Source organism: Lissotriton vulgaris, chromosome 9 (genome assembly GCF_964263255.1).
Source record: "Lissotriton vulgaris chromosome 9, aLisVul1.2, whole genome shotgun sequence".
Classification (NCBI taxonomy): Eukaryota; Metazoa; Chordata; class Amphibia; order Caudata; family Salamandridae; genus Lissotriton; species Lissotriton vulgaris.
The window spans coordinates 1,046,491,718-1,046,505,134 of NC_141697.1; the positions used below are offsets into that span (position 1 = coordinate 1,046,491,718).

Here is a 13,417-nt window from a genome sequence, read left to right on the forward strand (position 1 = left end):
GTCCTGCTCTAGTGAAATTTTGTCTCCAGATCAGATTCCTGAGTGATACATTTCATAGTCACTTATGGTTTGATCTGTGTAGTAATCTTGCTGAGTCGGGTTAGCTGTGCAAATTCCTTCTTTATTGAACAAAAAACCTCATACAGCATGGTGAACATGTACAAGCCCAAGTAAAGCACAGCATCATCTGCCTTCAACATTCTACCTGTGACTTGTATAACTTGAACATACAAACCCACCTAATTTTACATTCTGCATGACATTCAATTCTATATGCCTAGCTCTATTGAAGTAATAATTCCCATTACTACAGATCCCTTTCCTTTAATAAAAAACAAGAGTGCTTTGTAATGCAAAAGACCAGGAAAATAAAAACAAAACAATGTTTTGTTCAGCGCACCGCTGCTGATATGGGACTGATATCCGTGAACTATTACATGAACAAGTCAGTTCCCTTCATTGTTTCATGGGTTAGGAAAACTATGAAAGTACAATAAACACATAAGTGAGGACGTTCATCCTATTGCTCAAAGACACATACGGATTTCATTTCATCTACAGGAAGCAGTGGAATAAGAACTTGAATTATTACTCAAATATATCATTGAGTGTCCTACTGGTCCCTCACCATGGGTTTCTCCCATCGTGGTAGTACCCAAAAGATACAGTGAAGGAGCTGTACGCGTCTGTTGAGATGCGTCAAGCAAACAAGGCAATTGGAAGAGAACAACATCCAGGTCCGCTCATTACTGACATAAAACAACTGAATGGTGCTAAGGCCTTCTCTCGACCTTGATTTAAATTCGAGATATCACCTGTTGGAACTCAAGGAGAATTGCAGGCATATTACAACCTTTTCTACACGTATTGGTTTGTTGCAATACAAAAGACTATGTTTGTGTGTCATGTGTTGCAGAGCTTTTTCAAGACGTCATTTGACGTGTCATACGGCCGTTCATGTATGGTTTCAATTATAATGAAGATATATGGAGTTTTGGAGCAACCCAGAAGGAGTATGACAAAGCTCCCACACAAGTGTATCGTTGGCAACCCGATGCAGGTTTGACTTTGAATGCTGATAAATCTGAGTTTGTTACGACAAAGGTAACATTCTTTGGCCATATCTTTTCTGACAGGGGCATGGCACCCGAGCCAGCTAAGGTGCAAGCTTTGCCAACTGCCAGTCCCATGCAAGATGTTTCCATTTTACGTGCATTCCGTTGCCTGGGAAGTTACTTTTCTGGATACATACAAGACTTTGCCACCATAAGCGCTCCATTAAGAGACTTGATGAAAAATATTTTTTGTTTCATTGGTCAAGTGAATGCCAGTAAAGCTTCAATAAAATGAAACAGGCTGTCGAACGCTAAAGAAATGATATACTTTGATCCAAAGCTTCATTCAGAGGTGGTTGTTGATGCTAGCCCCAACAAGTTCAGCGCAATCCTTGCACAGCCGACAACCAGATGCTCAAAGACGTATTGTCCCAAACTGAACGTACTTGTTCACATACTGAGAAAGAAAGTTTAACAGTGGTGTGGGGTTGTGAACTTTTCCACGTTTTCTTTTATGGAAAGCCTATCACGCTTGTGACCAATCATCACGCGTTGTTGACAATCTTTGGCAATCAAAAAAGAAAGGTGCCTCCTTGAATTGAACTTTTGGGTCTAAGGTTAAAAAAGTACAACTATACAATTGTGTGCTGTCCAGGGAAAGATCAAAACCCTGTTGACTATTTCTCAAGAGTAAATATATCAAGTTGGTGTGCAGTTCTTTGGTGCGAATGAGTGTGTTCAGGTCTGAGAAAAACCTCACACAACCGAAGGATGTCATGCTTCATCATATGGACCTACTCCTCATCGGGCCTGCGCTGCAATGCCCGACGGGCACCCGCAAAAGGGCTCTTTAGCGGAGATCTTTTTGGTGAAGCCGTTTGGTGCTTGGGGGTGTGTGGAAAGAGTAGTGTAGGGGTGCAGAGTGGTGCTTTAAAATAGGTTTAGGGAGGCCCTACTTCCTGAATTTGTATTCCTGGGACTCACTAACCTAACTAAAAAGAATGTGACTCTAACCGGATACATTAGTCCTAAAGGGCATGTGTGGTTTGAAAGGTCGACATGTTTCTTGCCTCCGTTAGCCCCTAACGGGTCTTATGGCATTCATCAGATACCGGTGAGTTGAGGACATTTTTGTAGTCTTACACTACTGCAATGCTGTTGCTTAGAGTATAAGGAATGTTAAAGTAACCAGCTTTGCAAGTAAATACCTGTTAGGATTTACCTTGCATTGTGCGACCTGAAAGAGAAAGCAATAACAACATTTTTTTTTAAGTGCAGCGTGACAAAGCCTGAGAGGCGCATGATAATATATCTTAAATTGATCCCACACATTGTTCAAGTAACAGATGTAACTGTGTGCCCCCGTGGGCTATCAGGAGTTAGTTCTCGAGCAAAGTACAACCCCGAGTTTGGGTGGGGTCTCGGGAGTTATGGCATAAACAGTGATGCTGAAAATGAGCTATTTAAAGTCGAAAAAACTGATTACAGCAGTTTATCTTGCTCTCATGCGTGTCCCAAAATTAGGTGAGTACCTCAATCGTCATTGTGTTAAAAAAAGGAGGCTACATCTGTAGCACTCCATGACAAAAAGACAAGAAAAATAAAGCAAACCAACACATAGATGAGTGCGGGCAAATGATGCTTCCTTACGTGCCTAGCTCCAATCAGGGATGAGTGAGGTAGGCGCTATTAAGTGGTACAATATGCCGTGCATATTTGTCCGAAAGGGGACTAGTGACAAACACTTACCCCATGTACTGAAGGTCTGAGCTGAAGGGGGCGTTTTAACAGAGTGCCTCGTTATTCACGACCTGTTTGCAGGAGAAACGGTACAGGAAAAGACAGCCATTCATGAAAAAACAGGCGTTCAAGACTGTAGCATGCTTCCTCTTACTGGGAGAAGAATTTCTCAAGAGTGCCTTTGCAGTGCCCTGGTACCCCTTCCAAGACGGCTGATGCCTACATACATTTTATTGTGAAATCAAGCATGCCAGGTGCTATTTTATTAGAACAAATGGCCTCTGCCATGAGTCAAGACAGTGACATGTTGAAATTAAAAGGCATTATTACTTATCAGTCTTAGAACTGGCCCTCTTGACTTCTTTCCAATGACTGTGAATACCAGAAGTTAAAAAATGTCAAAGATGAACTGCCCTTTACTCAAAAACTGTATACAAATGAAGGTTTTGGATCCTACAACTGACCAGCCTGGATCTCAACAATTGATAAACAGAACAAAGTGGCTGATCAGGATTATTTCAAGGGAAATCAGGACACACACAGTCAGTATGTACTGCGTGGCCAACAGTTATATATTACAAACGAATTTATTTTCATTTATAATCAATTTTCATTAGTTCATCAAAAACATGACATCAAAGGAAATTTCTGTCAAAACAGTCAGTTCAAAAACGTACAGTTATGTGTACAATATATACAGATATACAAACATTTAAGGTAAATACTCAAGATTTCACAACACCAACACAAAACTCTTCAAATGAATTACATTACAAACTGATTGCGACATGAACAACCTTTACACAAAGAACAATATTTACAAATGGGAAGAAACCAGTCCTTTGACTAGAATACCAGTGGACAGGCGGATCTAAAGGTGGAATGGGCTTGCCTGCCTGTCACACAACACCTGTGATGGAATATTTTTAAGATTGACAGCAAGGGTCCACAGAAGTGGTATTAGTTAGTCCCTAGCTGCACCCTTCTTTCTTGTCACAGGCTGGGGGTCAACGCGTTTCGAACCGTGAATAGTGTAGGTTCTCCTCAGGACAGGGACTGGATGAGAACGTATCTGTAAAAAGGAATTAAGGGATGGTGTCAGACATATATTGTCACACTGAGAGAGCCCTCTCTATCTCTACACACAAAGGTGAACACGATTTACCTGCTCAGCAAGCACAAGGGCTGCACGAGTGGAGGTAGACTGTAAATCAAGTGAATATTCTGAAAAGGCAAGAACGGAGGCGATCAGGACTATTAAATTCAAGAACAGCGTGCAAGCACAAACAACAGACAGGTTGTGGGGGATTAAACCCATGTAATACCTGTATTGAGTAGCAGAGGTGTCATAAGGCAGAGCGCCCGCAATGCAGAAAAATCCGGGAAGTAAGGCGCCTTACTTCCCGGATTTTTCCGTGGATCAGCCGTTCTCCTACGATTGATATTGGTTGCAGGTAGGAGACATGTTTTCCAGCAACATACGAACCCCTGTCTAGATGCTTTTTGTGCCGCTATTCATTTGCCTACTACAGCGTGTGTTTTCTTTTCCGTTTTGCCACATATAGCTTCTACATGAAAAAAGTATGTGAGCCGCCCCTTCAATCAATCGCGCACCGCGTTGCGGGCGCTCTGCCTTATGACACCTCTGCTACTCAATACAGGTATTACATGGGTTTAATCCCCCACAACCTGTCTGTTGTTTGTGCTTGCACGCTGTTCTTGAACTTAATAGTCCTGATCGCCTCCGTTCTTGCCTTTTCAGAATATTCACTTGATTTACAGTCTACCTCCACTCGTGCAGCCCTTGTGCTTGCTGAGCAGGTAAATCGTGTTCACCTTTGTGTGTAGAGATAGAGAGGGCTCTCTCAGTGTGACAATATATGTCTGACACCATCCCTTAATTCCTTTTTACAGATAAGTTCTCCTCCAGTCCCTGTCCTGAGGAGAACCTACACTATTCACGGTTCGAAACGCGTTGACCCCCAGCCTGTGACAAGAAAGAAGGGTGCAGCTAGGGACTAACTAATACCACTTCTGTGGACCCTTGCTGTCAATCTTAAAAATATTCCATCACAGGTGTTGTGTGACAGGCAGGCAAGCCCATTCCACCTTTAGATCCGCCTGTCCACTGGTATTCTAGTCAAAGGACTTGGTTCTTCCCATTTGTAAATATTGTTCTTTGTGTAAAGGTTGTTCATGTCGCAATCAGTTTGTAATGTAATTTGTTTGAAGAGTTTTGTGTTGGTGTTGTGAAATCTTGAGTATTTACCTTAACTGTTTGTATATCTGTATATATTGTACACATAACTGTACGTTTTTGAACTGACTGTTTTGACAGAAATTTCCTTTGATGTCATGTTTTTGATGAACTAATGAAAATTGATTATAAATGAAAATAAATTCGTTTGTAATATATAACTGTTGGCCACGCAGTACATACTGGCTGTGTGTGTCCTGATTTCCCTTGAAATAATCCTGATCAGCCACTTTACTCAAAAAGGCATTATCCTGAGAGGTTCGTGAAATGTTATTCCGGAGAGTCTGTGACAACCGATATTTGAAGTGGCCCATGAAGGACATCGTGGAATTGTTGCCACAAAGCAAGCTCTCCGAGCCAGAGTCTGGTTTCCGCATCTTGACTAGAAAGTTGAAAGAGAATTGAAGGGCTGTCATCTATGTAACTGCCTTTCATCTATGTAACTGCCTTTCATCAAAAACCATTCAACACACCCTTAACATGTCAGAGTTACAACAGCTTGCATGCGAAAGAATTGCTGTTGACTTTTTCAGGCCTCTTGACACTGGACTGCACTTGATGGTGAATGTTGTAAAATAATTTTTTTTTAATAGTTTTATATAGTGAACTAGACCCCAAGGTATTAGAGAGCTTTACATGAGCGTCAGTTGCGTTACAGACAGACGCATTCATTTTTTTGTTAGGCACAGGCAGATTAAGTGATTTGCCCATAATCACAGGATGTTGAACGTCCCTGCCCAGGCTCGAACCCAGTTCCTCAGCTCTGAGGTCGATTGCTCTAGCCATTAAGCCACATTGTCTAAATACTCCAGTTTTCCATTGATAGAAGATCTTTCATCTATCACTAAAGAAAGAGTCATCGAAAAATTAGATGGCATCTTCGCGACATATGGTGTCCCTGTGATTTTCAAATCTGACAATGGGCCACCTTTCGACGGTCAAGAATTCAAAGAATTTCTCAGTCATCTCAACATGAAGCATCCGAAAAGCACACCTCTTTGGCCCCATACCAAAGGCCTTGTCGAACATTTCATGTGTACTTTGAAGAAAACTGTCTTGAATTCCACTCTTCGAGCTTACAGTTCGACCCTCACTCGACCTCAGGTGAAAGTCCTGCAAGCTTGATGTCTGGGAGAGCCTTGTCGGCCAAGTAAATACAATGGACCACCAGTAGATCACGTACTGAGGAAGATACTCATACAAAAGACTTGGATTGTAAAAGAAAATGAAGGGCTATGCAGAGCAGCGACAGCATGCAAAAGATGTTACCTTCACTAGAGGAGAATAAGCGCTTCTTTGTCAATCCTGAGAGTGGAAATCTGATGCTCCCTTTGATGCTGAGCCCTTTCATGTTGTAACCAGCAAAGGACACATAATGACTGCCCAACATCCTGGGAAGTCCATTACGCAAGATTCCTCGCTCTTTTGGCATGTGGCTCATTGCTCGCCAGGCATTGATATCTGGGTCTGAACGGAGAGGTGAAAATCTCTTGATTGCTGTTTTTCCTACATCACCAATGCAGCTCATGGACACTTCTACTACCTACCCCCAGTTTCCAACGACACGACCACAACGTCTGATCAAAGCACCACAAAGCCTAATTGAAGAGATAGAATTGTGTATATATAATTTTTGGAAACATTGTTTTTTGCATTTTTTATTTAACAAAGGCGGAGATGTAGTGAAACCTGTGACATAATTGTTAGAGCATAGTGAAGCGAATGCAGGTTTAGAATTTGGAGTTCAGTTTCACACACATGAATAAAGACATGTAAAACGATTCTTCGTGTGTGGTGTAGTTATTAACGAGTGCCCAGGGAGGGGAGGGCACTTCACCCGGCACTATAAACCTTCTATGTCTCCCACCAAGGGAGTATCTTTGTGTCCCGCCTGACCAGTCCATTCTTCAATTTAGTAACTATGTGCAGACATCTATGCATGGACTGGCAGTTACCATATTAGTCAGATTCCAAGAAAGGTACTGCACTTACACTGTAGTGTGTTGTGAAGAATTGACACAATTAACAAAGAACCAGGATTTTATTGGTTTGCAGTGATTAGTGATTACAGTCAAAAAGCCGATGTTGAAATGTTGGAGCTCATCTTGGAAGCATTGTACGATTTCTTGCAAAAACAAATGATATTTTTATTTTTTATATCAGACAAAGGTTTAAGTCAAAGTTGTTTTCTCCTTAGGCCTTCTTCCTGGTCTACGCTTTGGGGTGTTTAAGTATCACTTATAATGAGGTAAGACGTTTTTCATTTGGGGTTACTTTCAAAAGATTGCTTCAATGGAAAATTGTAGCTATGACAGGACCAAACATATTTTCTGAGTACATTCTTGTTTCAGTAACGTTTTGGTCTGTAAGTAGGAGCATGCTAGGTCCTTTCAACCTTCTGTTGTTCAGCTAAGAGTGTGTCTCCACGTAAAAGAATGTAGAAACTCTCCAGTTCTTGTAAATATAGCCCTAACAAAAGCACCCTGTTTTGAACTCTATCACTTGCTATGGTCATTCTTTCTGACCCCAAATACATGAAGGTTACAACTTGCCTCAATTAGTAAAATTGTACTGCACAGATATCCCAGTTCGCCTCATTTTCAAGTTGACCATTCATTCACCAACACAACTAGATGTTTTTGCGATCAAATTACATAGTTTGAAATCCATTGATAGGCCATTCGTGATCAATTTCCATCTCTGTAACCCTGCAACGTATCTCTTGCTGTAACAAACCATTGGCTTCTCAAATCTTTTAATAATAATTTGTGGAAACCGGTTTCATTTTTTCAGGAAATGCTCCATAATTCTTTCGTTTATAGCAAGACTGGCCTGCTTTCATTCCTAAAAATCTAACTGCTTGTTTGATCATAAGAATTAAAAGAAATTGCAAATTTCTCCTGCTTCAGGTAGTCTTCATGTATTTGAGGTTTCAAAATGATTTCAAGTGCCTAAACAAACTGTCACTTCATGACCGCTTTACGGTAGACAGGATGCAGGTTTATTTACCTATGCTCCGGTGATCTTGTTGCATTCAGAAAATTCCTTTCCGCCCTCCAGTTAGGTTTCTTCCCTTCCCCTAAGCATAATGGGGCTTATTCACAAACTGCATTTTGTGATAATTTTAGCAGTACTTCACTAGAATTACTAAAGTATTAAAAAATGCTATTCAGAAACCTACCAGTGTAAATCTCCACCACCACCTTTCCTATCTTTTCTATGGGGGAGATCCTCCTACATGTAAGTTTACTACATTGTAAAAAGTATAGGAGGATCCAGGGGAATGGCTGGAAAAAGGGGGCCTATTGACTACTAAATGGGAAAGGGCTTAGAGAGAAGTAAGGGAGCGGTTTAGGGAGGGACATGTGCCAACGCACAAACGAGTAAAACCATAGCTTTTCACAAACTACACCCATTAAAGTTACTACAGCCAAAAGAGACCCAAAACAGTAGTAAATAACTCCAGTGAAGAGCCGTAGTCAGTGTAGCACCACACTGCAACACCCTCCCATAGAAAATAATGGAGGTAGGGGATTAAAATCAAATCCCACAGTTAATAATGGGAAATGAAATAATTTAAAAAACTTACAAATATAAATATAATATGTTAATAAAATATCTAAACAAAACAAATGTATTATTTAATTATAAAATGTTAACCCTTTTGAATGTATAAATGATTGTAATATTTTGTATTAAAGTATAATTAAAATACTTTTAATTTTGTGCATCACGTAGAAAATGTATTATTTCATGTTTGTTTTTACTTTAGGTGGCAATTTATTTTTTAATTTTAATTAAAATTAATACAACAGTGCTGTAGCATTTCTTGTGTTCTACATTTAAAATAGTTTATATATATATTAATATTTATCATGAGCATACAACGGCGCTTATTCCATCAGGCCTAGTGCTGAGGCATGGGTTCACACTGGTAGCTTAGCGAGAAAAGCCCTTTCTAAACCGGGTGTGTTCCATACATTAAAACTTTCTATTTTTAAATCCCTAGCACCGCGCTGATTATGAGGCATTGCACAGATATTCACTAACATGCCAGTGTTTTCCTTTTACTCTTCCTGCTTGCAAAGACAACGTCGAGGCTCCCGGAAATACACTTAGCCCAAATATTCAAATATTGCAGTTAAAAAAGTCAAGTATGGTATGAAACCAGATTGATGTACAGCCATTAGAGGGGTTTGCAGGGCTGTCCGGTTTGAGAATCTTCAGAATAGAGTCTGTTTACTGATTGTGTGAGGTCAGAAGTGGCGTGGGTACATTTAATATTGTATATGGGTAAATTTGTAGATGTGCCTTTATGCGTAATGGTATGGTGTGTTTTCATGTCTGGAGGTCTTCTGGTGTGAGTATGAGGTCAGAGACACCACTGTTTTAGTGAGATATATTTATCCCTTTAAGTCAGTCTAGCTGTGGGAAGTTGGGTGTATGTTGCTTTAGTATCCCCTGCCTGTATATAGGTGCATTATTCCATGCCTCCCCTCTGCTTTTGAGGGATACGACTATTTCCATAAGGCACAGAAACTCATGAAAGCTTAAATAATGTTTTCTCGCTGAATCATAATCGGCTCAAACATAGCGGTTTGCATTTGCTATTCTAAATATTGTGTTTGCAAAATGCATTCCTGAAAAAAGAGGGACTCTAGTAGTGCTGAAGCCAAGGATAAACGATTCTGGGGATTTCTTTTGCAAAAGTAAATTGTGTTATTCCTAACTTTTCTCGTACGGAAATAGTCAATCATTAGATATATAGTTTGCAAAATTGCAGCATCATTGTGTTTATATTGTTGAATATGTTGCCCGACGTTTATCAAAATAAATATATTAGCGACACTGACTTTAAGAAGATTCTTTTCCTGGCTGTTGTGTGAACGTAGGAGCCTCTACCCATCCTGAAGCTATGGGAAGTGTTCAGCGAAGTGCAGCCTAGTTTCAGATCAACATATATGGCTTACCACTACTTCAGGAGCAAGGGCTGGGTGCCCAAAGTAGGACTGAAGTATGGCACCGATCTCTGTAAGTAAAACTTATTTTAAAAAACCCTATACTGGTATAGTATACCATAGTATGCCATGTAAGCAGTGTTTGCTTTGAGCACATAAAGGCTGATAAAGTCATTTTCAGAGTTTTGAAAATTCTGAAGGATGTATGCAGCAAATGCTTGAAAGCCAGTTGTTTGGGTATTCAAGCATCCGTTTATTAAAATGAATTAATCCTCTGTCTCACTTAGTTCCAGTGTACGAAGAAGGGAATATTTACTCTCGATTGGCTAAACACAAAATGATTTGTATCGATGATGCAAGAGCCTGCAATAAAGTTGAACATGTTTAATGTTTTTAGGTTGAAGCGGTATTGTATAAAATACCAAAAATTACAATGGGCTTTCAGACAGCTGGTTGCTTACCATTAGTTGGCTTTCTCACCAGTTTCATTTTCTTGCTTCTTATTAGATGGCTTTTCTACCTCTTGTTTGTCCCACCCCAAGGCATGACTTCCTTACCATCCTTTTGACTGGATGACTTGTACGCTTCCACTACTCACGTTAAGAGAAGTATTTTCATTTGCTTTTAACACTGCGTGGGATTGCCTGTATAATCTTGCTCTTTTTCTCATGTGCGGCTTCCTCCCCTTCATTTCTCCTCCCTTCCCCTGCCACCCATGCTCTCAAAGTTGCTCATGCTCCACCCTCAAGCTAGTTCATTGCTTCCACTACAACTTCCATTCCAGCTGATTTTTATTTTATTTCTCCGCCCCCCCCCAACCTCCCCCATTGCTCCCCCGAGACAAATCCCAACCCCCCACGCCCCCTTTCCGGCTCTGATATTAACTTTGTCCCGCTACTCCTCAGTTGCTACCCCCAACCTATCTTGGTGTGTTTTTCTTAACCTTTTTTTTAGTAGGGGGCTGGGGGCAGCACATGTAATTTGTCTTTTTTTTAACCAAGACACCTACATGCCTTCTATTTATTTTCACGAAAAGTAAATAAAAAAGATGGTGGATGGTGGCAGCTTCCTGTCGCATGCACGTACACCTCATCATGCTTTCTTTTCTGTTTTTACTGATGTAAAACAACAACAGCAAACGTATTGCTATGCCAATAGAGTCAAAAGGCAAGAACTATTGGCTTTGACTATTATTGTTTTTTGTTTGTGTTTGTAACAAAAAAAACTGCTTAATGAATTTGTAATCATGGAAGTCTATTGGTGTAGGGAAAAGTGAATTTTAAAGCTTCATCGTAGCTAATCTTTGTTATTATAAAAATGTGATTTCCTTTTGTTTCAGTGCTGTATCGAAAAGGCCCTGCTTTCTACCATGCAAGGTTAGGAGTCATCATTTTTTTAAATACTTAAATAGTAAGCCTCTTAGGATGATGCATTCACTATTAAGTTTTCACTGTTTTTGGATAAATATTACAGCTGTAGGTAAAATGTTGATTATTTATGAATTAAGCACAGTAAACAGTAGCTTTGTTTTTTGACTGAAAATAAAAAAGCATACAAAAGTGGAGGGAGAGGAAGCAAACTTGGGTAATGGATGCGCCATAGCTTACATATGTGATACATAAGAGAAATAATGCCTTGTGGGAAGAATAAGTTGACGCTTTGCCTGCATTGAGCGCATGGCATGTTGTCACAGAAATGTTCTGCTGATTCTGGTTTCCTTCAACTGTGCAGAAGTTTGTACTTTTATTTTCCATATATTCATTTCCGATTATTAAATCTCAAGCATGGCCTCAGGTCATTGGAGCATTACAATTAATACAAAGTTGATAGTGTGCATTAATGTGGCAAAAATACATGCACGCACAGGTACTTTGCTTATTCAAGATCATTTTATACAGTAAAACAAAGCAGCAGTACAAAACGATACATATATATACATGTGTGCCTGTCTAAAGATAATTGCAAAAAATACAGTAAAGTTTCAATGGACATTACACAATAGAAATATACAAGTAGGAATCAAGATAGAATAGGAGGTTTTAGAACAGTTATAAATCAAGTGAAGAGCTTAATTGAACGCAAGAAGTGCCCCAGTATAACAAAAAAAAGTATAACCAATAGAAAAATAATACTCTTAAAAGGGTTTACGTGCAGATGAAATGGTAAAAAGAAGAGGAAATATATAAATGGGTAGGAAGACTACTGCATTGTTGCTTCCGATTGGAGAAAGAAGAAAGAAAGGTAAAATGTCTCCACAAAGAGGATCATGGTGTGGAAATCAGAATCAGATGTGTGAAGATGGCACCATGAACAGAAGGCATTTAGAGCCAACCACTATAGAAGTATCTTAAAAAAATTAGCAGTTAAATATGGATCACTGACACAATATTGTTGCAAGGAATATTGTTGTCAAAATATTGGAAAAAGATATTGTTTCCATATCGTGAACATATACTTATAATGGGAAGTACAAAAAGTATCAGAAAAAATATTGTTTACAATAATATCGTCCAAAAATAATTTAAAAAGAGTTTAAAGTAGTAAATGTTAAATATTTTAATATATAATTTTGAAATAATGAACATTAAATATATTCAACAAATTCTTAATATATATGTGTGTGTATGTTTAGATATTCACACACACCCACACACTGAAAAAAACAAAAGTTTAAGTAACGTTATAGTTAAGTGAATGTCAGTGTGAACATTAACATTTTGAACAAAAAAGCACAGAAATTCACTAATTACAGGTATCAGAGCTAACTATAATTTGCGCCCCCACCAGGCACTGCTTATGATCTCATGTATGACATCACTCATGAGGTGTTATGACATTTATGACATCACTGATGACCTAATCCTAGGAGTGTGCAAGTTTGTTTTACAGTTTACATAGTGGCGAGTAACTACCATATTATTTATACGTGATTTTGTACATCTTGGGCGCAGCTAATGGGTGCTCCTAATGCACTATAGCTGTGAGGCTAATGCATTTTTCTCTCTCTCTCTCTCCATCAAACTGGACAAAGGGAGCTAGCAGAGCAGAGGAACAGTTTTTGGAACTATTAGCAGTCAAGTAGAGAAGAGTCACCACAAGGTATCAACAAGGAGCAAACTTGGACGAAAGCTTTTTAGAGCCAGCAGGCATGAATACACATACCATAAAATATCCAACCAATTTATCCAAAAATGCCGCCAAAAAATTCAAACACAACATAATGAGAAAAAACCTGGACAAGCTGATCTCTGACTACTACTTTAGTATAGATAAAGGCATTATAGTAAACAACTTGTTATTCTTCACAAGAAAAACGGCTAAATGGCGCAATGCCATTACAAGAATGCTCATCACAAAATCAATAAACAATATCCCACATGGCACTAAAATTAAGATCACACCGTCAC

At 39.3% G+C, this 13,417-nt stretch overlaps 1 protein-coding gene across 2 annotated transcripts in view; it reads left to right on the plus strand.

Moving 5' to 3' along the window:
- TSEN2 (tRNA splicing endonuclease subunit 2) overlaps positions 1-13,417 on the plus strand; it is an 83,527-nt gene that overhangs the window by 37,988 nt on the left and 32,122 nt on the right. For both annotated transcript variants that reach the window (XM_086938964.1, XM_086938963.1), the window contains 3 exons: positions 7,250-7,300; positions 9,945-10,083; positions 11,350-11,386. In XM_086938964.1, the coding sequence (XP_086795090.1) occupies positions 7,250-7,300; positions 9,945-10,083; positions 11,350-11,386 (227 nt within the window). The remainder of the gene's footprint in view (positions 1-7,249; positions 7,301-9,944; positions 10,084-11,349; positions 11,387-13,417) is intronic.